This window comes from Schistocerca piceifrons, chromosome 11 (genome assembly GCF_021461385.2).
Source record: "Schistocerca piceifrons isolate TAMUIC-IGC-003096 chromosome 11, iqSchPice1.1, whole genome shotgun sequence".
Lineage (NCBI taxonomy): Eukaryota > Metazoa > Arthropoda > Insecta > Orthoptera > Acrididae > Schistocerca > Schistocerca piceifrons.
In genome coordinates, this window is record NC_060148.1 from 14,827,550 (window position 1) to 14,853,340 (window position 25,791).

General features: G+C 38.1%; 1 protein-coding gene across 12 annotated transcripts in view; it reads right to left on the reverse strand.

The window, feature by feature from the left end:
- The window catches only part of LOC124720011 (basement membrane-specific heparan sulfate proteoglycan core protein), an 801,341-nt gene that overhangs the window by 745,993 nt on the left and 29,557 nt on the right, over window positions 1-25,791 (reverse strand). For all 12 annotated transcript variants that reach the window (XM_047245254.1, XM_047245262.1, XM_047245258.1 and 9 more), the window contains exons 5-7: window positions 22,878-23,040; window positions 15,931-16,097; window positions 6,896-7,045 (exon numbers count right to left, since the gene is read on the reverse strand). In XM_047245254.1, coding sequence (XP_047101210.1) covers window positions 6,896-7,045; window positions 15,931-16,097; window positions 22,878-23,029 — 469 coding nt within the window. In that variant the 5' untranslated portion in view covers window positions 23,030-23,040. The remainder of the gene's footprint in view (window positions 1-6,895; window positions 7,046-15,930; window positions 16,098-22,877; window positions 23,041-25,791) is intronic.

Consider the following 25,791-nt stretch of genomic DNA (forward strand, 5'->3'; position numbering starts at 1 on the left):
TTTAATAATTTGAATCAACTAGTCCTAAATTTCCATTGTCACTATAAGATAATATTATGAGTAAGTTGTTCTTCACATTCTTCATGCTTCTGGTATTGTTTACTTTCGATCATATGCGTTTTTTGACCATGTATAAGTCTGACAAGTTGTTACTGTTCTCTCACACCATGCACATGGAAACAAACACAAAGAGAGGAGTTTGGTGGGATTTAGAGCCTTTTGATTGGTTAAATTAGTTTTAACAGGGCTTGACGGAGATGGATGTTTTCTCTCAGGTCTGAGGATTTACACTATTACTTATTGTTAACCAAACATGTAACACGGCTTTTGTAAGTTTGTTACCTAGGATAGAAGACTTTGATATATCATCATTTGCAATTGAATTCGAGGAACTGCTTTCAATTTGAATTAAAGTATTGATATTAAAATACAGCAATTGTGAAAAACGACATCAAAGTCTTCATAACATCACATGACAATCATTCTTTTTATGTTAATCACAAGAGGACAATAAAGAACTTTTATAAACGTTATACATAGGATTCTCTGTTTTTAAATATGTACAGCACTATTTAAAATGTTAATTTTAAGTTATACAGATAACAGGTATAGTTATTTAACGATTAATATTATTCACAGTTGGAGTAACAACTAAATTGCAGCAACATGTCTCAAGATGTCTTTGCAACTGATGTTGCATTTGTAGTATTTCATTTCAATATGCACTAACACATAAATTCATTCAGTTCATTACAATGTTGTACAAAAGAGTTAATATTTAATTTGTAAGTATATACATGGCTAATATCGATTTATTTAAGCTGTTAATTTGCAGGAACATATTTACACAAATAATGCAACAGAAAACACTAAACTTTAATGGCAGATATATTTTATATCTAGTTAGCCAAATTGAAAGTACAACAAATACCATCACCATTGATCTTCTACAACTAATTACCACATATCTGAATTTACTTAAGATACTGAAACTGAGATTGATAAAACGATCACCAGATAAATCTCTACATTAGCAAGAAAATTGCTGATATTATTTCTATTCTACAGCAGCACAGTCTCATGTACAAGGAATGAGAACCAAAACCAGTGCAATAGTTTCTCAGTTGTAAAACTACTGATAGAACTAAAACAGTTAATACAGATTTATTTTGCACTGAAGCAAACACTTTGCTGTGCATGAAAGCAGACAGTATGGAAATTACATATCATCTGAAAATTGCTATTGTTCATTTTGTATCAGAAATGAATAAATATCAAAATCAAATTTACTTCATAGTAAATGCCAAACACAATGTGAAATTATAATTTTTTAGATACTGAAAAGCTAATCTCAGAAAATTCATCAAAAAATATGGTTTTTGCTATTATAGTGCTAAATTTTCTCATATAAATAGGCAGAAAACATTGATTATGATGTAGTGTCTGTGATGTCTACATATTTGAAGTCAGAATTCATTGTATATCTGAACTGAGTTTATACAACATTTTGATTTCGACACACATGAGCAAGGACTGAAAACAGCAGTTCTACTCACTTCACTAGTTTGGATAAATTCTTTCATAGTAATCAAATACAGTCTCGATAAAACTGGAACGATAAAAATATTGGTGCTCAACTTTATGTGATAATCTGGCTTTCTCTATTCAGTTGTTTTCTCTTACATATATGACAACCTTCCCCTACAATACTGTGTCATGAGTAATCACACATCTATGTAGCAAAGCATATTTTAAAAATGCAGTTATGATGCCTTATGTTGAAACAATACTGTAAGACTGTAACTATGGAGTGTATATATCTAGTGTAAACAAAATTAATAATTCATAAAAGAAATTATCAGGACTTGAAATAGTTTTGCCTTTGCCTTTGCTTCTGCATAAACAGATCATTATTTGGAATGAATTTTTCACACTGTAGCGGAGTGTGCACTGATATGAAACTTCCTGGCTGACTAAAACTGTGATGGTTTGGGACTCAAAACTTGGATCGTTGTCTTTTGCAAAACTTGTGACCTGCCCTCACAGCTTTAGTTCTGTCAGACCTCACCACCTGCCTTATTTAAATGTTTAAATTTATTTAAATAAAAATCAGATCTTGATATGCCACATTTTTTAAATCAGACTAAACAATATAAAATAATTTCTTCTTGACCCCTAAAAATAGCACTGAAAACTCTGACGATGTATTTTTAATAGCTATGAAACTACTTATAAGATTTAAAACAAGAAACAAAGGGTGCATGCAACAGATAATAGTAAAGAAGTGAACTAATCATGCACCAATTGTGTACTGCATGTGTCCACATTCTTCATTTTAAATCTTACAAGTATTTTCATTGCTATTAAAAATTCACGTAACGAATTTTCAGGATTATCTGTATGGAGTTACGTATCTGTATGGGACTAGGAGACATTATTTCCTTTCAGTCTTATTTAACAACATGGTATATTAAAAACTGATTTTTATTTAAGTAATTATATTCTGTATTTTAGTCTTGTGTGTGTGAAATCTTTCAACTGGTTTCAAATGTTTTCATGAGATTAGAAAGGAGATGTGGTAAATTTTAGGTTTATTTTAATATCTCCTCTTGGTGAGTCAACAGGTGTGTGTGCGTGTGTTTGTAGAAGAGAAGAAGAAGGTAAAAGAGAGAGACTTGAGCTCACATTGAGATTTGCCATCAATCATTCTCACAAACCATTCATGATTGGAACGGGAGAAACAGGCAATGCCAGTGATACACAAAGTATCCTCTGCCACACACCAGACAAGAAAGTGAGTTAGTACTGCACTATCATGTAGTTCTGGGATATGCTGGAAATTACATGAATCTAGTTCACTGAGAAGCTAGTTTAAAATCAATTGCAATATTTGTACCAAACAGATGGGCAAGAAAGTGACCGAATACAAATATATTAAGAAATAAAAAGATTATTGACTACTCAATATTTCAGTCAAGCGTCTTTCACTGAGGTACAGCTTGAGGTGAAGTAAGCATTTAAACTGAGCTGCCTTTACCTTAAGGAAATGAAGTGAAAATAATATAGCTGATTACTATCTGTGTAAAAAAAAAATTGTTATAAGTGTCAGAATTTAACTGTGGAAGTAATGATAGAAATTAAGCTCTTGTCAAGAATATCACAGATTGAGTTCTCCCTCAATAAGAAGGGGAGATATTACGCCCTGTTTATAATGAACTGCCGCAGTGTTATTCTGAAATTATTTAGGGATATCACCAAAAATGAAAGTGGGTTTTGGTGTCTGCATCAATATTGATTCACCAGTTATCTATTTATTCTCTTTGTGGCCTGTTATTATAAAATATGTCACAAGACAACACATAAGTTTATCCTGTCCGGCAAAGCACTGGTATCAATTTTGGGAATACATAACAAACATCATAAAAACTTTTTCACTAAAGATCTGTTCTTGGAACTTTTTCTCTGTCAGAGTCACAGAGCTGTCTTTCGAGAGTTAATGATAAGCTTTCTCTAATTACATCTGGTCTACTTAGCCTCATACTAAACCTCATTACCGTCTTTCAGTTACAGTTTTTACATTACATGAAATCAAATCGCACATTAAAAGTTAGTTTTATCAGTATCTGAGATGGAAGAACAGAATCTGTTGGCCAGATATTTAAATATGAACAACTGCTGGAGGTCTGGAATACATACACTAGGATAGATCACTACTTTTGAAATAAGAGAGACAGGGAAATATGTGGGCACGCAGCAAAGGTAGAAATTTGTTTAGATTGTTGGCAAAGTCAACCTAAAACATACATCCAGCTTCCCAATCTCTCTCTCTCTCTCTCTCTCTGTCTCTGACACACACACACACACACACACACACACACACACACACACACTTAAAAGTTCCACCTGACTTGGCAATCGAGAAACTTTCTTTCTTCGCTATATGCCTGTTTAATGTTCAGTAGTCTCCTACTTGGTGAGTGGGGACCTGTGGTCATATATCTTTTATAATCCGACCTAGGCTTTCCACCTGTGTACTGCACTAAATGTATTCATGAGTGCCAAACGTAACTGAAATTAATTTCTGGCTCCTTTCCATCAGATTAACATACTTCTACAAATAGTAAAGTTGAAGGATGAGCAATATTATTAGCAGCTGGGTTCGTAATTTTAATAAGTAGATGCTTCTCTTCCATCTTTCTGTTACACAGGTCACATATATGACTTACTTGCTCTCAATACGTAAAGGGCATTATGGTAAATCTTATGAGGAGAGCACCCCAGTGGTGGGATTGACTTTTTTGACTTTTTGAAAGAATCTATACAGTGATGTAGGTTTGTAGGTTAAGGTCCAAGAAACTCTATCCTGCAGCCATTCATGCTGGTGGGCCGTCATTTGCAAATAATTGACAAATAAATAAATAAATAAAAATAAAAAAATGGAAATTTGTATGGTGCTTTATAGTTTAAAAATGGTAACAATTTACAGAATAGTTGCGCAGCATAATGGTTAAGGTACTGCGCCGACATGCAAGGATATGTGGGTTCATGTATCATCTGGATCTTTGAAATTTTTTATTTTTAAATCTTTATCAAAATGACTTTTATCATTGTTTTTATTCAATTTATTTGTTTAAATGTGTTTTTTTCTGTTTCTTTGTCATGTCACATTAGTCATCAAATGAAATACATCATTTGCTCTCATTTTTCTTCCTATCGGTCATTGTTCATGTCATTTTGGTTATAGCTACGTATTGACTTTGATTTAATTCCTTCCATTTTGTCATCTTAATATTTTTGTCCACATTATTGCATTCATTATTTCTATCTCCCATTTTGCTTGAATTTTATTTTACTTATAATCTTGGTTTTGTGTAAATCATCAACCCCGTTATGTTGTCGATAGTGCAATAATCATTCATTTTTAAATTTTTGTATGATGATTGCTATTCAAAATGATCCACATCTTGTTTCAAAAAATACATCTTGACACCTCTGCCCAGTCAATATAAACAGATTATTTCGTCTTTCGGTTTTTAACCGACAATCGGCATTTTCAAATTTTTAAACATTGTGATAGATAAATAAGTATTACTAAATTCATAAGGACAAAGATTGCAGGTGGAAAAAGAATGATATGAAGAAAAAAATATGAGCAATTGAAGAAGTTAAAACATTTATTAAAATTATGTACCAAAGGAATACAAAGAAAAGAAATAGCATGTAAACCAATTAATTGAATAAAAATTGTGATGAAAGTGATTTCAGTAAAGATTTGGTTGTTGTGGTCTTCAGTCCTGAGACTGGTTTGATGCAGCTCTCCATGCTACTCTATCCTGTGTGAGCTCCTTCATCTCCCAGTACCTACTGCAGCCTACATCCTTCTGAATCTGCTTAGTGTATTCATCTCTTGGTCTCCCTCTACGATTTTTACCCTCCACGCTGCCCTCCAATACTAAATTGGTGATCCCTTGATGCCTCAGAACATGTCCTACCAACCGATCCCTTCTTCTAGTCAAGTTGTGCCACAAACTCCTCTTCTCCCCAATTCTATTCAATACCTCCTCATTAGTTATGTGATCTACCAATCTAATCTTCAGCATTCTTCCGTAGAACCACATTTTGAAAGCTTCTATTCTCTTTTTGTCCAAACTATTTATCGTCCATGTTTCACTACCAAACATGGCTACACTCAATACAAATACTTTCAGAAACGACTTCCTTACACTTAAATCTATACTCGATGTTAACAAATTTCTCTTCTTCAGAAACGCTTTCCTTGCCATTGCCAGTCTACATTTTATATCCTCTCTACTTTGACCATCATCAGTTATTTTGCTCCCCAAATAGCAAAACTCCATTACTTCTTTAAGTGTCTCATTTCCTACTCTAATTCCCTCAGCATCACCCGACTTAATTCGACTACATTCCATTATTCTCGTTTTGCTTTTGTTGATATTCATCTTATACCCTCCTTTCAAGACACTGTCCATTCCGTTGAACTGCTCTTTCAAGTCCTTTGCTGTCTCTGACAGAATTACAATGTCATCGGCGAACGTCAAAGTTTTATTGCTTCTCCATGGATTTTAATACCTACTCCGAATTTTTCTTTTGTTTCCTTTACTGTTTGCTCAATATACAGATTGGATAACATCGGGGATAGGCTACAACCCTGTCTCACTCCCTTCCCAACCACCGCTTCCCTTTCATGCCCCTCGACTCTTATAACTGCCATCTGGTTTCTGTACAACTTGTAAATAGCTTTTCACTCCCTGTATCAATAAAGATATAAAAATAAAAAGTCAATGTACTTAAAGAGATTCGAACAAATAATCTTCAGCATGTGAGGTGAATACCGTAACTATTACACTATATAAGCAGGATGTAAATTTTTATGTTCTTAAGTGTATAGTGCATCACATGAAATTTTGAACTTTTTTTTCAACAGTTACTCACAAATGAAGGCCCACCAGGGTGAGATTCCTCAGATCTTAACCTTTCTCGGATCTCAATCATTTCAAAAGATCGTTCCTACCACTGGGTTTTTCTCCTCGTTAGTGTTGACAGCCTGAACTATTTTATACGTTTTACATGTAGTTAGAGGACAAATATACTAGCCTATGTTGTTTCAATGAGGGGAAGATCTTAACAATGAAATTAGTGCACAAGATTCTCAACTGCTGTGTCCCACAGGGAAGAATTCTCGGGCCCTTTTTTTCTTGTATATTTGTCAACGAAATAACGCAGCCACAAAACTTGAAAATTAGTGAACTGCACTGATATTACATCATTTGCTAGCTGTGTCTAATAAGATAGTGGAAAGAGTAGAACTGCTGTTGAGCACAGGCAGAATTGTGTTTTTGTACAGACAGGAAAGAACGGTCTCTCTGACACGTACCTGTAACCGCCGGAGGAGGACATCCTGCCTCGTCAGAACCGTCCTCGCACTCTTCCCTGCCATTGCATCGCGTGGATGCCGGGAGGCACTCTCCACTGCGACAGGGCAGTTCGTTTGGAGCACATGCAGTGGGGCGCGCACCGTTTTGGCCTTCAGTTTTGTACGTGTGTGGAATGGGAACAGTGAGTTCAGGGCAAGGATTACGGAAGAGGACGAGTATAGGTGAGACACGGTTGTTAGTCGTGTGTGTGAAGCAGAGACGATGAAATTCATGAAAAGTGTGGAATTACGATCGGGATGAAAATATTGCCGAGATAAATTATTTCTCGGCAGAAAGGGGGGAAGAATTCATTATAGGTGGATTTACGTAGATCAAAGGCAAGAAGTAGGGCGTATTAGTCAGATTTGGCAGTAATCAGATTGTGAATGTTTGTTGGTGAGATAAGAATGTCGTTGTGTCGGGTTCAGAAAAGTTAACAACAGAATGTTATATTACGTGTTAACACATTTTTGTACAAGTTAACGATCGTATTAAAACGGGCGTTAGGCACGTGAAGCGAGAGCGAGGGACAAACAGTTAACAGGAAGTGAACATTATACACGCATTTTTATTTTGTAAGATGCAGAATCAGATTTTTAATGAACATGTGTATTAAAAAGGAAAGGTGAGATGACAATGATTTGTTTCATAATACACACATGCAATTTTTTGTGTTGAAAGTGTTATACACATTATTTGGAATGGGCAGAATAATAGCAATTTTTACAATCAATCATTATGGCATTGATTGTAATGTTACCAATTGAAACAAGTCAGTTTAAGCACAAAATATGTTTCAGCAATTTGAAACAAGGAATGATAACAAATACCATTCATATGTCATGTGAGTCAATATTCAGAAGACACATGTGTCATATTAAGTGACACAGACATGGAACATAGTGTGAGTAATTTAAAAATTGTATAACAATGTAGTGAAGTATATATGATATGAAAGAGTGAGGTATGATAACCATTTATAAGGACAAGTAATTTAAGAACAAAACACGAATATGCAAAATTATTTAGGATTTCCATCATTAATGTGTTTAATGAATTTTAATATTGCAGTAAATGTAAAATAAATTTAATGCCATAAAGAACATGCAGGATTGTGCAAAAAATGATTAAAACCATATAAATGATGAAAAATAAACAAGTGTGCAGGTATGGTACAGAAGTGCCATGCACAATTATTAATGGTGTGTTTAGTGATGCATTATTCGTTAATAAAATGGAAAGCAATGGTGCGTATGTGCCAAAAAATGTTCAGAGGTTTTGTGCATGAGGAGAAGGAGAGGGGGAAAGAAAAAGAAAATAAAACAAAATTAGGAACTATAAAAAACTATTAAACAATAATACTTAATAATTAAATACAAGAAATACTACATCTATTTTGGAATGTAATGACTAGTAACATACTAAATAAATCAAATAGGGAAACTACAAACTAGTGGACACAAAATATAAAAAGAAAGATTATTAATGTGGATGAATTATTGTGATGTGCAGAACACTGAATATATTTCTTTTGAAGATGAGCTTCAAGTAAGCACCAACAAAAATTAATTGATTGCCAACCTCTGTGCCAACCAGTGCACAATTTAAATTTTAGGGTAAATTTGTTTACAAATAAAATGATGAAATTACTGAGTGTTAATGTGATAAGATGGTGTACCTTGTTTCACCAGATTATTTTCAGTATGCAATAGGATTATTTCACTATGATTCCACAGATTTAAAACTGTCAAATTTTCATAATTGTGGAACATGCAGATAAAATTTATGATTAATCTCTGTAATATATATAAATACATCACAACATGTTATATGTATTTTGTCAGGACTAGTGAATTACACCTGAATGCTGTACAGTTATGAATATTTCATACTATATAATCAATATAATGGAAGGAAACATTCCACGTGGGAAAAATTATATATAAAAACAAAGATGAGGTGACTTACCGAACAAAAACGCTGGCAGGTCGATAGACACACAAACAAACACAAACATACACACAATTCAAGCTTTCGCAACAAATTGTTGCCTCATCAGGAAAGAGGGAAGGAGAGGGGAAGACGAAAGGAAGTGGGTTTTAAAGGAGAGGGTAAGGAGTCATTCCAATCCCGGGAGCGGAAAGACACACACACACACATCCATCCATCCATCAGCTTGTGTCTGTGTATGTGTGGATGGATATGTGCGTGTGTGCGAGTGTATACCCATCCTTTTTTCCCCCTAAGGTAAGCCTTTCCGCTCCCGGGATTGGAATGACTCCTTACCCTCTCCTTTAAAACCCACTTCCTTTCGTCTTCCCCTCTCCTTCCCTCTTTCCTGATGAGGCAACAATTTGTTGCGAAAGCTTGTGTGTATGTTTGTGTTTGTTTGTGTGTCTATCGACCTGCCAGCGTTTTTGTTCGGTAAGTCACCTCATCTTTGTTTTTATACTATATAATCACTTTGTTGTGGTAAATATTTGGAATTTTGTTCCTTTAACCTTAACTTTTGTTAGTTGGGAGGGTGTACTTTTTTCTTATCTATTTGTCTTCATTTTTGAACGTGTTTGTCATCTGCTGCAAATATTTGAAGCATTTTGTCAGTGTCTTTCACTGCAACATGCTAATAGGTCGCCAAATGTTTTGTGTGCTGGTTATTCTAAACCATCAGCAGTGCTATTGCACTATCCATCTACCATGTAACCACATGAAATCTGTTTCTCTCAGTAATTAATAGATGTCAGTCAGCAAATGTGACTTTCAGATTGATTATTATCCGTTTCAACTCCCTGTTCACATTTTTCACTGCGGACAGTTTATAACTTCCTAATCCTCTGCCATTTCATTTATGTAACTCAGCCCCTTTTTTTTTTCTAATCTACGTAAAATAAGGGAAAGAAAACCATTCACCTATAGCAGACTGATGTGTGGAGAGTAGCAACATGTACCAGAAAAGTGTTCACAGTAGCTTTTGAGCTATTGCTCTTTCTCTAGTAAAAGTACACACATCCACATAAACACTCAAATGTGTTTGATTTTAATCAGTAAGTTGTTGTCACCATATCTCATTAATAGACAAGTATTTGGATTTTTTTTCTTTCTTTCTTTTTGCATCATTCATTTACAAAACTAATATTTCTGCATGCTGTGTCTTCTGGTTTCTTCATTTTTTGCTGTCATTTCTAGTTGGGTAACCTACTTTGTAGTAGGTACCGTCAAGTCTATACCGCACATTTAGCGAAAACCCTCACTGAAAATATTATTTTCTCAAAAGATATATACATAAGGTGTATTTCATTTAGCCTCTGCTCTCAGCAAAGAGATTCTTATATAATCTTTAAGTGTAATCGTGAGATATAGTCAATCCCAGCCACACTTATCAGCAACAACAATAACTCTAAATATTGTAAGTGTAGTTCTCTTTCATTAATGTTTCACTATTTCATGATTTTTTTATAACGGAAGGATGTGGATCCGCAGATACTAAAAGAAAACAAGTGTCTTTTGTATGCATGCTGACCTGAAGACTAATGTACGTGACTTCAGTTTCATGAAGGGACAGCCTTTGTCCCCACCCATGAGATCACCGTGCTGACTTTTCCTCAATGAGCTGATGACTATGATGTTGAGTGCTCCTCAACCCAAATCATCATCATCATCACTTTCATGACAAAGAAGGCTTTCAGTGACTGTGTTTCTTTTAGTAACATAATGACTTCTACATATGATGGTGTACAGACAAGTCTGTATTTATTTAAATTAATGTCTGAGACAGTCACAAGGATTTTTTAAAGTAATTGTGACCTTAACACACAATAATCCTCAACTAATTGTGCCACATATGCTAATGCTGGATGGCTTAATCTTTTCCATTCCAACAGCGAGCTGCACATGACATAGTGATTTTTTTTTTTTTAATATCTGGGATTCACAGCCATATAGAACTTTATAAAAGACATCATATTTACACCAGTGACTCTAACACTTTCTTTATTTCACAATTGCAATTTCGGCCTTAGGCCATTATCAAGTGCAACTGAAAAATATAGAATGTTTATAAATTATTTAACAAAATCATTGTGTATCTTGATATTTGGGCGGTTACACAGAATGAAAAATGTAATTGTGTAAGCATGTTACTTACATTTTTGTGGCTTTACACCATGTCAGCTTAAAATGAGCTGACACATTTATATGTCGTTGTCATTACTATTTAATATAACCGTGACACTGTTACATATTGCGAGCACACATATCCGTACGTCATAAAACAACATAGTCTGTAGACACTCACGTTCATTAGCCCATCACTAGCTGGACGGCACTGGTGCTCCACACAAAGCAAAACAGTATCTGTAATCTGTTTATGCTCCAAAATGGTTACCAGTAGCATGTAAACAGTAATCTGCCACTGCAGTTTAGTGCATAAGTGACTAGAGATGGGCTAACGAACATGAGTGTCTACAGACTATGTTGTTTTATGGCATACGGATATGTGTGCCCGCAATATGTAACAGCATCACGAATGTATTTAATAGTAATGACAATGACGTATAAATGCGTCAGCTCATTTTACGTTGACACGACGTAAAGCCACAAAAATGTAAGTAACATGCTTTACACAATTACATTTTTCATTCTGTGTAATCACCCAAGCATCAAGATACACAACAATTTTGTTAAATAATTCTATACTTTTCAGCTTTTCTTCTTCGTGCTCAGTCCTTTCTGGAGAAGATATTGTAGCGCTTTTAGAGGAATGCCTAAGAGGAAATGAGAGTGACACTGATTTACATGCACACAGTGGGCCATTTGAAATCAGTTTGAGTGAAATGATGATGGAAATAGTACATCTTGAAGAGTTAAAAAAATAACACACAACGAAAAGTTTTGTATTGTATTGCTTGTTGTTGTTGTGGTCTTCAGTCCTGAGACTGGTTTGATGCAGCTCTCCATGCTACTCTATCCTGTGCAAGCTGCTTCATCTCCCAGTACCTACTGCAGCCTACATCCTTCTGAATCTGCTTAGTGTATTCATCTCTTGGTCTCCCTCTACGATTTTTACCCTCTACGCTGCCCTCCAATACTAAATTGGTGATCCCTTGATGCCTCAGAACAAGTCCTACCAACCGATCCCTTCTTCTGGTCAAGTTGTGCCACAAACTTCTCTTCTCCCCAATCCTATTCAATACTTCCTCATTAGTTATGTGATCTACTCATCTAATCTTCAGCATTCTTCTGTAGCACCACATTTCAAAAGCTTCTATTCTCTTCTTGTCCAAACTAGTTATCGTCCATGTTTCACTTTCATACATGGCTACACTCCATACAAATACTTTCAGAAATGACTTCCTGATACTTGAATCTATACTCGATGTAAACAAATTTCTCTTCTTCAGAAACGCTTTCCTTGCCATTGCCAGTGTACATTTTATATCCTCGACCATCATCAGTTATTTTGCTCCCCAAATAGCAAAACTCCTTTACTACTTTAAGTGTCTCATTTCCTAATCTAATTGCCTCAGCATCACCTGACTTAATTAGACTACATTCCATTATCCTCGTTTTGCTTTTGTTGATGTTCATCTTATATCCTCCTTTCAAGACACTGTCCATTCCATTCAACTGCTCTTCCAAGTCCTCTGCTGTCTCTGACAGAATTACAATGTCATCGGCGAACCTCAAAGTTTTTATTTCTTCTTCCTCGGCTTTAATCCCTACTCCAAATTTTTCTTTTGTTTCCTTTACTGCTTGCTCAATATACAGATTGAATAGCATCGGGGAGAGGCTACAACCCTGTCTTACTCCCTTCCCAACCACTGCTTCCCTTTCATGCCCCTCGACTCTTATAACTGCCATCTGGTTTCTGTACAAATTGTAAACAGCCTTTTGCTCCCTGTATTTTACCCCTGCCACCTTTAGAATTTGAAAGAGAGTATTCCAGTCAACTTTGTCAAAAGCTTTCTCTATGTCTACAAATGCTAGAAACGTAGGTTTGCCTTTCCTTAATCTTTCTTCTAAGATAAGTCGTAAGGTCAGTATAGCCTCACGTGTTCCAGTATTTCTACGGAATCCAAACTGATCTTCCCCGAGGTCAGCTTCTACCAGTTTTTCCATTTGTCTGTAAAGAATTCGTGTTAGTATTTTGCAGCTGTGGCTTATTAAACTGATAGTTCGGTAATTTTCACATCTGTCAACACCTGCTTTCTTTGGGATTGGAATTATTATATTCTTCTTGAAGTCTGAGGGTAAATGTAAATATATTTGAATGCAAGTGCACATTTTGATTTAATGTATGCTATAGCTGTCCGTTAGTGGCCTCACGGTTTCCACAAAGAGACTTACAAAATTCTCGGCGGCGCGCTTCTCGTCCGAGCGGCAGTGATTTGTGTGAGAGTGCACAGACACACCCTATGTTTGCATTGTGGAGTGCAAAGAGTTGACAGATGTTATGCCTGTGGTGTCACCGCCAGACACCACACTTGCTAGGTGGTAGCCTTTAAATCGGCTGCGGTCCGGTAGTATATGTCGGACCCGCGTGTCGCCACTGTCAGTGATAGCAGACCGAGCGCCACCACACGGCAGGTCTAGAGAGACTTCCTAGCACTTGCCCCAGTTGTACAGCCTACTTTGCTAGCGATGGTTCACTGACAAAATACGCTCTCATTTGCCGAGACGATAGTTAGCATAGCCTTCAGCTACGTCATTTGCTACGACCTAGCAAGGCGCCATTACCAATTGATATATATATTGTGGTTAAAACATGTATCATCAAGAGCGATGTTCTACAATTGTGGATTAAAGTTAAGTATTATATCAACTACATACTTTATTTGCAATTCTCGAGATATTGTCCTGTTCCAGACCTCACGCCAGTCTGCGTGTAATTAAACGCGTGCAAAGCACGGAAATGCCGATGCGTTGTCCCGTTTGCCTGTTGCTGAGGGTAGAGCATTCGATTCCTCTGAACTTGCTTGCATGTCCATTTTCCAATTGATTTTCGTCGTGTAGCTACAGCCACAGCTGCTGACCCTGTCCTTGCTACCGTTTTGCGTTTTGTTGCTACGCAATGGCCCTTGTCGAAATCACGGATCGAGGATCCGTTGGTTCGCCGATTTTTTTGCTCACAAGGAGAGACTTTTTGTTCGCCGTGGTGTTTTGCTGTTGCGTTCTGATAATGATCAGTCCAGGGTCGTGGTCCCACGTTCGTTACAGTCCTCTGTCTTACGGCTTCTCCACCGAGGACATTGGGGTATAGTGCGAACGAAACAGCTTGCTCGTCAGCACTGTACTTGGTTCGGCATCGATGCTGCGATTACGAAAATGTGCTCTTCTTGCATGGCGTGTGCCGAACAACAAATCGCACCACCGCAGAAATTCTTTGCATGGCCGAAAGCTACTTCCCCTTGGCAACGCTTACACGTCGATTTTGCTGGTCCATACTGGAATGCTCGATGGTTGGTTGTGGTCGATTCCTTCAGTAATTTTCCTTTTGTTGTCAGGATGTCTGCCGCGGCGTCTTCTGCCAACACTACAATGCCAAATTGTCATTTTTTCTGGAAATGTTGTTCTGTAGACTTCATCCCAATCTGCTCCTTTTAACACCTTTCCATTTTGTACTTTATCTGTATATAGCTTTTTTAAGAACCTTCCTTCCTAGCTCCTTATTCACCAATTCCTCTAATATTGGAACATCATCCATTCTTCTGCTATCTTTAAAACTCCATTGGCTTCTGTACAACTGGAAGTTTTAGGTGTGGCTACTACTAACATCCTACCAGTTGCTCTAATTAAACATTTTTAGAATTTCTGTTTTTCTCTGACAATTTCAATGGGGAGATACATGATCTTTTGATTTAAAACAGTGTAGACAAAGATTTATCCTATGTCAAGACGAAAAAAAATGGGCATGTAACAACATTTGATTAGTGATTAACATTGTCAATATACATAACCGAGTATGATTTTGACCTTAGGATTTTTTATTTAAGTAGAGCAACCTAACTCTAAAAAGTACAACAGTGTGTAATGTGTGTCACACACTGAACAAAATTTTAGGTTGATCTGAAGAGGGCTGAGTAATGAGCCAAACCTGGTGGCCAATAAAGAAAATTTGTGATCTTGACATAGGAGTTTTCTCCACACTGTTTTAGAATTTCAGTTATAGATACGAACAAACAAAATAAAGCAACAGACGCAGGGAGATATAAAATATTTTGATAACGGAATTTTAAGCTCTGTTCCTTCCATATGGATTAAATCGGATCCAATTTCTTACAAGAAAACAATTTTGCTTTTTATTGTACATGCATACACAAAAAAGTGATGTTAATTCTCTGTTGTCTGCCACAACTTCACTACTCTCATCCATTTATATTTGATGTATACCAAAATTTTGTTTGCGATCTACAGAAGGTAGTATTTTAATTTATGGAATATTAATAAAAGTTTGAAGCCATGTCAGGAGGTGCCAGTGGATGAGGAGCAATCATCTGGAAGCTAATAGGCACTGAAGAACTTGACAAATCTGTAAGCTCGAGAAAATTTTATAAGTTAATATCACCGTGAGAAGGTGCATTTGTACTTTATGGTACACTGTTTGCATAATTCATCCATTTTATTTACAGCTGGATGGGAGAGAATGGAATACTGTTTTCTGCCTCCAAAAATGTTCTATTTGAGGACGTGGATGTAGGATGTAACAAGCATTTTATGATGAAAAATGGATGCTCTATCAAAACACAATGACAGTACAATAATTTATAAATGAAACAGACATCTAATAGAGTATTCTGGCACACATCAAGTGCAAATACTTTCTCTCTTTTTTTGTGTGCACGGTGCCACATTCTACGCGTGGGAAATTTTTGTGGGGTACCTGGATAGTGGACAGTGCATGCAGGTCAACATTTGGCTCGGATAGAGGGGGAAGTGCAGTACGAGGGAGCAGGGAATGTGGGGTGGAGAACTGTCCACAACACTATGGCGTACGTACCGCTGAACTCTTTGAAGGTGAAGCCCTCGGCAGTTGCAGGGATATTGTCCAGAGACCGGTAGTTGCGGATATGATCGTAGATCCGCTGCCGAATTTGTTCCGCATCGTAGAAATAGCGCGTTCCGATGTCCAAGGTAGCTACTGACTTGAATGGGTCACCATTTGGCCTGGAAAAGAAATAGAGAGTTGTAATAACAATACTACCTGGCCCAAAGTTGTAAAGGTACACCTGTAAGTGTGTAAATGCATATTAAATTACTTTTGTTAGCCTTAAATTTTAATCCCTTCACATTCCCAGCATCCTCATAAGGTGATCCAAGTATGAAGAAAACCCTCTTCACTACAGAATTTATTTCTAGGGACAGTCATTAGAAAATGGTGAAATGAATGCAAGCATATAAATACTGGCAAGTAACAACATGAATTCAAGCATATAAATGTTGGAAAGTATCACTATGAAATGTAGCAGGGTGGAATTATTTCACTCATTATCATTCTACTCGTATTGATAACTATACTTCCTTTTTTTTTAATTTTTCTTACCAAATTGACAACATGTATATTATGTTTACCCACAACTGTCAAGTTACTGTTCATTACAATATTTTATGGAACTTTTTTATTCATGTTGTAAATCAAGTCTGCTAAGTCTTGTGGTACATTTAGTGTTGCTTAAAACTCTGTCATTTAAGATAAATCAATAACTGAAGTTATTCCATTAGCATGTAATCACCAGAATATTGTGAGATGATAAGAGTTCCTGAACTTAGCACATAGTTCTTTCATATTTCTGAAAAACCAGTTTTATTTTCCCAGCAACTCATTTGTAACTAAAATTGGGTCACACCAAGAAATACTTTCATAATTTGAGCTTTTAATTTTATTTGGTTCCGGAATTTGACAGTATGCTTTTGTTACCTCAATTTTTTCTAAACCTAACAGTACCCCTGTTTGTGCAATTAAACAACTAATTAAAAATAGCTGAAATTAGAAGAGCATGAACATGTAGATATTTCATGAAAGTTAGGAATCCACCGCAGAAGCATACAGTGTAGTAATAAAACAGTACCCTTGAATTTTAATACTTTCATAAACAGCTTTCATTCGGTTAAATCAGACTATTGGTTGATTCAATATAGTAACTGTAATGACAATTCTGACCTTAACTATTTTATAAACTAATATGTAATCACCAAAATCACAAAATATTTTTATAGCAGGTTATACGTGCCTAATCCAGACTGAAAATTCTTAGTCTGTGTTCAGCTAGTTCGCTGCTCACATCTCCACGCCACTGATCTCATTAACTTGTATAAGAGCCCACGCTCGGAAATTGTTACAATAGCATCGATGTCACTCGTGTTGGTATTAGTAAAATTCCACCATTAGCATTCACTACGAGCACATCAGGTAGCAATGTGCATATGAATCTGTGATTAACTATCCACCAGTCAACATTTTACGGTTAAAGTGTGCCTTAATTATTTTCGTTAATTTCTCTCTGTTTATTGCGTTCAGCTGACAGAGGATGTATTGTGTTCAATGACTGTGCAATCAAAACCAACCTTGTGATATTTGCAACTCTACGTGAAAGTGCACCATAAACATCATCCTACTGTTACAACATTTAATAGTTTATTAGAAGTGTCTCACTGCAACCAACACTCCATTTGGTCACAAGTAATAATAAATACGAAAAGCATTCGAGTTAACTAAATCCTATGTTTCGTATCCATTATTTAAAAGCTTATTGCAACACGAGTCAGATGCCACCTGTTTAAGTATACACAAGCAGCCCTTAGCGACAATCTTTAATTTTTAACTAGAAATGACAGTAAAACTTTTACGTAGGACGTTTTATTATGTGACGTGGCCTTTCTGGTGTTAAAATTGTGTGACGAGAGCTGTTATGCTCAACTTTTACGTATGTAATATAAATTCTGATGAAGTCTCCCTTAGTTTAGGAGTCGAAACCAAGGTCAATTTGACTATAAAACCATTGTGATCAGTGGGCAGTCCTTACTATAAAAAATATTTTCACAGTTGGTGCACACAGCTATGTTTAAAGTTGTAACCTTGAAGGTTCTTGCTTAAATTAATTGTTTTTTTAAAAAAAGGGGATTTTGCTTTTTGGAAATCCTTATTATCCAAGCCTTAAGCCTCGAGTTGTTCTATATTCAGTATGTGGCCTTCAGCCAAGCTTTTACGTGAGATATTTTAAGATAAGGCCTTCGGCCGTCACAAATTAAAATTTCAAAATTCACTTGTTTAAAATCTTTTAAAATTTTCTAATATTCTTCTCTATCTGAAATTATTATTATCGGGGCCTTGAGCCTCAAGTTGTACTATGTTAAGGGTGTGGCCTTCAGCCGAGTATTTACGAAAAAATTCTTTTAAATAAGACCTTCAGCCGCATGTATTCCTTAAGGGGGGTAGGACGTCAAACGGGCCGACTTGGAGCAGGAGAGGCATCACAGGACATTTTAATTTCTACTGTCTATACTTTTACAAGTAAATTCATAAAAGTTTGTCACCATGACCAGGAAGGATTGAGGACTCACACTCATTGCAGTGGAAGTTTAAAAACGTTGCAAAATACCTTTTTTTTTACATGTGGAAGTTCATCATTTTTTCACTTGCTACTGGCTGCATTTGTTGCTATAGGTACACTTTTCTTCCTAAGTAAGAGAGATTCTTTGATGAATTTATCATAGCATACAAACAGTAGTTACAGGGGTATGAAACTCTAGAATTTTCCAAATCTATTAAAAAACTGTGGAAAAAATTGGGTAATTAACTATAAAACATGAATTTTTTCTAAACATGAAGTTTAAAATGTAAGAGTTCATTCATTTTTTCATAAACTAAATAACTTCTAGAGTTTCATACACCTTTAACTATGGAAAACAAAGTTTGTGTATTTTGTCCAACTGACCGTAACTTATTTTGGCCACTTTCCACAACCATAACCTGATCCGCTCAGTTCTGCGAAACCAGATTTCACCTAGGTTGGTTGAAGTGCCCTACCCATAATGCTCCAAATGTTCTCAAATAGGGAGAGTTCCATCTACCTTGCTGGGCAAAGTAAGATTTGGCAAGCACGAAGACGAGCAGTAGAAACTCTCGTCGTGTGTGTGTGTGTGTGTGGGCGTTACATTGCCGAAATGTACGCCCAGGATGTCTCACCATGAAGGCCGACAAAATGGGACATACCGGGTGATCAAAAAATCAGTATAAATTTGAAAACTGAATAAATCACGGAATAATGTAGATAGAGAGGTACAAACAGACACACATGCTTGGAATGACAGGGGTTTTATTAGAACCAAAAAAATACAAAAGTTCAAAAAATGTCCGACAGATGGCGCTTCATCTGATCAGAATAGCAATAATTAGCATAACAAAGTAAGACAAAGCAAAGATGATGTTCTTTACAGTAAAAGCTCGATATGTCCACCGTCATTACTCAACAATAGCTGTAGTGGAGGAATAATGTTGTGAACAGCACTGTAAAGCGTCAGATGTTATCTTTCAGCATCCGTAGAGATGTTGGTCCATCACGATACACTTGCGACTTTGGGTAACCTGAAAGCCGATAATCGCACAGACTGAGGTCTGGGGACCTGGGAGGCGAAGCGTGACGAAAGTGGCGGCTGAGCACACGATCGTCACCAAACGACGTGCGCAAGAGATCTTTCACGCGTCTAGCAATATGGGGTGGAGCACCATCCTGCATAAACATCTTACATTCCAGCACGTGTTTATAAGCCAGGCTGGGGATGATGCGATTCTGTAACATATCGGCGTACCTCTCACCCGTCACGGTAGCAGTTTTGCTGTCCAGCGCCATCTGTCAGACATTTTGTGAACATTGTTTTTTTTTTTTGTTCTAATAAAACCCCGTGTCATTCCAAGCATATGTGTGAATTTTATGACCTCTCTACCTACATTATTCCGTTATTTATTCAGTTTTCAAATTTATACTGACTTTTTGATCACCTGGTACAATACCGTCGACGTACCGCAATGCTGTAAGAGTCCTACGGGTGACGAATGAAGGGGTCCCGCTTTGAAACAAAATGGCACAACAGACCAGCACTCCCAGTTTTCAGACTGTAAGCTGGGTGACACCGAGTTTGCCATCCCCTAGTGTTCTGGGGCCTTCAGCCTGAAATCTCACCGACTGGAGTAGAATTGCCTTCAGCGACGAGTTGTTCTTCAAATTAAGTCCCGACATCCGGTGAAGACGTGTCCGGAGATGCTCCGAACGGCAGTGGGTCACCGATCTGCGTGTCGCCCGCCGTACAGCCTCGCATCCGAGGCCGATGGTGTGGGGTGTCATTTCTCCCCGTAAGGCGACCAGTCGGCTGTCGTCTCCGCCACTCTCACAGCACAGCGGCACACAGACGATATTCCACGTCCTACTTTGCTGCCCTTCACAGTAAGCCATCCTGGGCTTACATTTCAGTAAGATAGTGCCCATCCGCACACGGTGAGAGTTTCTGTCGCCTATCTCGATGCTCGCGAAACCCTACCTCGGCGAGCGAGGTCATCGGATCTCTCCCCAATTGAGAATGTTCGGAGCATAAAGGACAGGTCCCACCAACCAGCTTGGGATTTTAATGATCTGACATGCTAGTCGGACAGAATTTGGAACGATATCTTTCAGGAGGACATCTAAAAAATCTATCAATCAATGACAAGCTGAATAACTGCTTCCTTAACAACCAGAGGTATACCAGCACATTACTGACTTGCTCAGTTTGTAAAGCTCTTTGTCTTGAATAAATCATCCACTTTTTCTGAAATCTGAATCATCTGTTTGTCTCTACATGCACATCACACCTACTAAAATTTGCATCCTGTCTGTACAATTTCATCATGGTATCTTCTTTGTCTTACAGTGTACGAAGCAATTGCAAATACCTGGTAGTATCTGCAGTAAGCTGTAGAATATCTATGTATATATATATACACACACACATAATAGCAAAAGCTAACAGAGGTACACTATGTGATCAAAAGTATATGGACAACGCAAAAAGATATGTTTTTCATATGAGGTGCATTGCGCTGCCACCTACTGCCAGGTACTCCATATCAGAGACCTCAGTAGTCATTAGACATCATGGGAGAGCAGAATGGGGCGCTCCGCGGAACTCACGGACTTCGAACGTGGTCAGGTGATTGGGTGTCACTCACGTCATACATCTGTGTGTGAGATTTACACTCCTAAACAACCCTTGGTCCACTGTTTCCCATTTGGTAGTGAATTGGAAATGTGAAGGAACACGTACAGCACAAAAGCTTAGAGGCCGACCTCGTCTGTTGACTGACAGAGACCGCCGACAGTTGAAGAGGGTCATAATGTGTAATACACAGACATCTATCCAGACCATCACACAGGAGTTCCAAACTGCATCAGGATCCACTGCAAGTACTATGACAGGCAAGAGGTGAGAAAACTTGGTTTTCACGGTTGAGCGGCTGCTCATAAGCCACACATCGTGCTGGTAAAAATCAAAACGACACCTCACTTGGTGTAAGGAGCGTAAACACTGGATGACTGAACTGTGGAAAACCATTGTGTGGAGCGACAAATCACGGTACACAATGTGGCAATCTGATGGGATTGTGTGGGTGTGGCGAATGCCATTTGCCAGCGTGTGTAGTGCCAACAGTGAAATTCGGAGGCGGTCGTGTTATGCTGTGGTCGTGAATTTCATGGAGGGGGCTTGCACCCTTTGTTGTTTTGCGTGGCAATATCACAAAACAGGCCTACATTGATGTTTCAAGCACCTTGTTGCTACCCGCTGTGTTGAAGAGAAATTCGGGGATGGTAATTGCATCTTTCAACACGATCGAGCACCTGTTCACAATGCACGGCCTGTGGCAGAGTGGTTACACGACAATAACTGACTGGCCTGCACAGAGTCCTGACCTGAATCCTACAGAACACCTTTGGGATGTTTTGGAACGCCGACTTCATGCCAGGCCTCACCGACCGACATCGAAACCTCTCCTCAGTGCAGCACTCCGTGAAGAATGGGCTGCCATTACCCGAGAAACCTTCCAGCACCTGACTGAACGTATGCCTGCGAGAGTGGAAGCTGTCATCAAGGCCAAGAGTGGGCCAACACCATACTGAATTCCAGCATTGCCGATAGAGGGCGCCACGAACTTGAAAGTCATTTACAGACAGGTGTCCGGATACTTTTGATCACTAGTGTAGTTATACGATGTGGACACACATCACCGAGTACAAGAGGCATTTTATGTAGATGAGGAACACTACCTTGAGGAACACCAGAAATCACTTCTGTTTGTCAATTACTACGAGCTGCGACCTCCCTGACAAACCCAATCACAATCAGATAACTGAGACGATATTCCATAAGCACGCAATTTCACTACAAGCCGCCTGTGTGGTGCAGTGTCAAAAGTCATCCAGAAATACAGAATCAATATGAAATCCCTTGTCAATGGCACTAAACACGTCATGCGAGTAAAGAGCTAGTTGTGTTTCACAAGAACGACGTTGTCTAAATCCGTGTTGACTGTCTGTCAATAGACCATTCTCTTCGAGGTAATTCATAATATATACTAAGATGGTATCTGTTCTTTTGGACATGTCCGAAAGAACAGATACCATCGGTGACCACGCAGCTTGTTAGACTGAAATTACAATGAAATGAACATCCTTAGCTGCTTACCTGGGTTTGAGTCCCGGTCAGGGCACACATTTTCATCTGTCCCTGTTGACGTATGTCAACGCCTGTAAGCAGCTAAGGGTGCTCATTTCATTGTAATTTCAGTAATTCATACTGTTCGAACACAATATACGTTCCAAAATCCTGCTGCATATCCACGTTAACGATACGGGCCTGTAATTTAGTGTGTGTGCGCGCGTATAAAGAGAGAGAAAATACAGAGACAGAGGTACTCACTGCAGTCTGATGAGCATCGCACGCTGCTCTCCCGGGAGGTCTTCGTACAGCCGCTGGACAAAATCCACCAGTTGCCTGCTGAGGTCCTCGAACCTGGAACTGGAGCGGTTGGCCATGTCTTCGTGGTACGGCTCCAGCAGGACCAGAGTCATGCGGTAGTAGCCTGCGGACACAAAAGTTCGACTCCAGCACGCTGCGTCATCTCGGTGACAGAGCCAGGTCGAGTCTGGCACGTGGAGACACACTCTGTCAGAAAGAAAGGTCGGGTGTGGCAAATAAAATCTGTATCAGAGCAACCCCTTGGAATGTCACACTGTCTGTTTGGATTCAGGATCGGTCCCCGAGTTTTTAAATCTTTGTCCTACGCCCATACAATGCAGCTGTAATGGGGACCGTTTTATGTAACTTAAATGTCCACTTTTGGCAGTATACCACATATTGCGGTATATTGATAATTTTTACTTATGGACCGTCTGACAGCAACTGAATAAATCACAATTTTAGTGCCATACGCGTTTCGCCTTAATTTTTCTGCTATGCATCATCAGTGGCCTGGAATATGTACATATATTAGCTATTTAATTTACATTTTTGTCACTGTGCATATAGGTTATAGACAGTTCTGGTGGTTGGTATTTCCTATTAAGTAGTAATGTTTTTAACTGTACTTACAGGTTGCGTGGACAATTTCTTACATATTACGCTCCTGTTGCATTTTTGGTGTTGTTCTTCTTCTTATGAATGCCAATTTGCAGTTTTTTCCCCATATTCCACAGCACTGTGAACTGAACATTTGTTTCAATGCAATGTTTTGGTTTCTGTTGCTGACTGACAAATGTTTTTGCCACAGATCGAATGTTATTGCCAAACTTTAGAGTGTAATTATTGAGGCATCTGTGATCTGTTCGTGTATGCATTTGTGTGTGTGTGGTGTGTGTGTGTGTGTGTGTGTGTGTGTGTGTGTGTGTGTGTGTCTATTTTGGTGTGGTATATATAAAAACAAAGATGAGGTGACTTACCGAACGAAAGCACTGGCAGGTTGATAGACACACAAACAGACACACAAAATTCAAGCTTTTGGTGGAGTGGGGAGGATTTCGTGAAGGATGGATCTCATTTCATATATATACCGTGGGAAGTATCCAGATAACCCGGACGGTGTAACGCTGTGCCAAGATGTGCTGGCCGTGCACCGAGGCATGTTTAGCCACAGGGTGATCCTCATTACCAACAAACACTGTCTGCCTGTGTCCATTCATGTGAATGGACAGTTTGTTGCTGGTCATTCCCACATAGAAAGCTTCACAGTGTAGGCAGGTCAGTTGGTAAATCACGTGGGTGCTTTCACACGTGGCTCTGCCTTTGATCGTGTACACCTTCCGGGTTACAGGACTGGAGTAGGAGGTGGTGGGAGGGTGCATGGGACAGGTTTTACACCGGGGGCTGTTACAAGGGTAGGAGCCGGAGGGTAGGGAAGGTGGTTTGGGGATTTCATAGGGATGAACTGAGAGGTTACGAAGGTTAGGTGGATGGCGGAAAGACACTCTTGGTGGAGTGGGGAGGATTTCGTGAAGGATGGATCTCATTTCATATATATACCGTAATATTACACACAACTGAGGAAGACAGGACTACAAAAGTTGAAGATATCACATATTGTGCTGCACACTAATAATATCCGGTCAAAATACCCTTTGGCCACCTCATGGTGCAGTTCTGCACTCATTAGTGGCATAAATACTTTCTTAATATCCGTGACATATTCTGACAGTAATGATATTTTAATTGTGCGGCATCTTGTCACGGTCTGCGAGTCTCCGCCCTGTCAGACGTTCGAGTCCTCCCTCGGGTACGGGTGTGCATAAGTTAGTTTAAGTTAGACTAAGTAGTGCGTAAGCTCAGGGACCCATGATCTCCGCAGTTTGGTCCCGTAAAAAAAATAATAAAAATAAATAAATAAATAATTTAAAAATAAAAATAATTAAAAAAAGTTGACCTGCCTGTTTGTTGAAATAACTGTTTATTTGAATATGTCGTGCAATTTTTAATGTACTGCTAGTTAAGAATTTGTAACATAATCGAGAACTTGCTTCACTGATATTATTTTGGGTCATTACACTTCTTTCTGCATATCTCTATATTTTCACTTCAGGAACATTTTGTCTAGTTTTAGTTTCACAATTTTTGTTCATTCATATACTGATTTCAATAAAATTTGATACTTTCTGTGTTGGTTGCATTTTTTTTTAGAATCCTTTTTGGCATTTGTTACTATTTCTCTAAGAACCGCTGAAGCTTCAATTAATGCAGCTGCTTAGCAGTTAAATTGCTGTAATTTTGAATAATGAGGGTTATTTAATTTTTAGGATTAAAATTTAGTTAACTATTATTACCTCCTCATTAATATGACTGTGCTATTGTCAGTTTGATGTAAAGAAGTTTAATTCCTGTCTGCAGTGGCATCCAACGATGTGATAATGTAAGACATGGCACATTCATTTGCCAAAATGTGACTGGAAATTTTTATGCACACCAAGATAGGGCTCTGTACTCGGAACAGGTAGTGGTGCTAAGTCTGGCTTCGGCAGCCAGAGACACTGGTCACGTGTGTGTGGGATGCGTTCGCACGAGAGCACACGTGCGTGCATGTGTTCTAATTCAGAAGTAGCCCTCTTTGGCCAAAAGCTTACTTCTTTGGCAGTCTTTTTGTTGTTCCTGTGTGACTCAACATCTCCGCTATATGGTAAATAGCAATCACTGCTCTCCGTAATATGTACTTGGCCTATCCTCCCTTTAGCCATTCAGCTATTGACAGTTCTGAATTCTCTGTACTAAATCAGAATGAAGATTAAAAACTAACAATAATTCTCAATAAGAACACTGGATGAAAAGTTAGTCAGGTAGTGAGGGTACA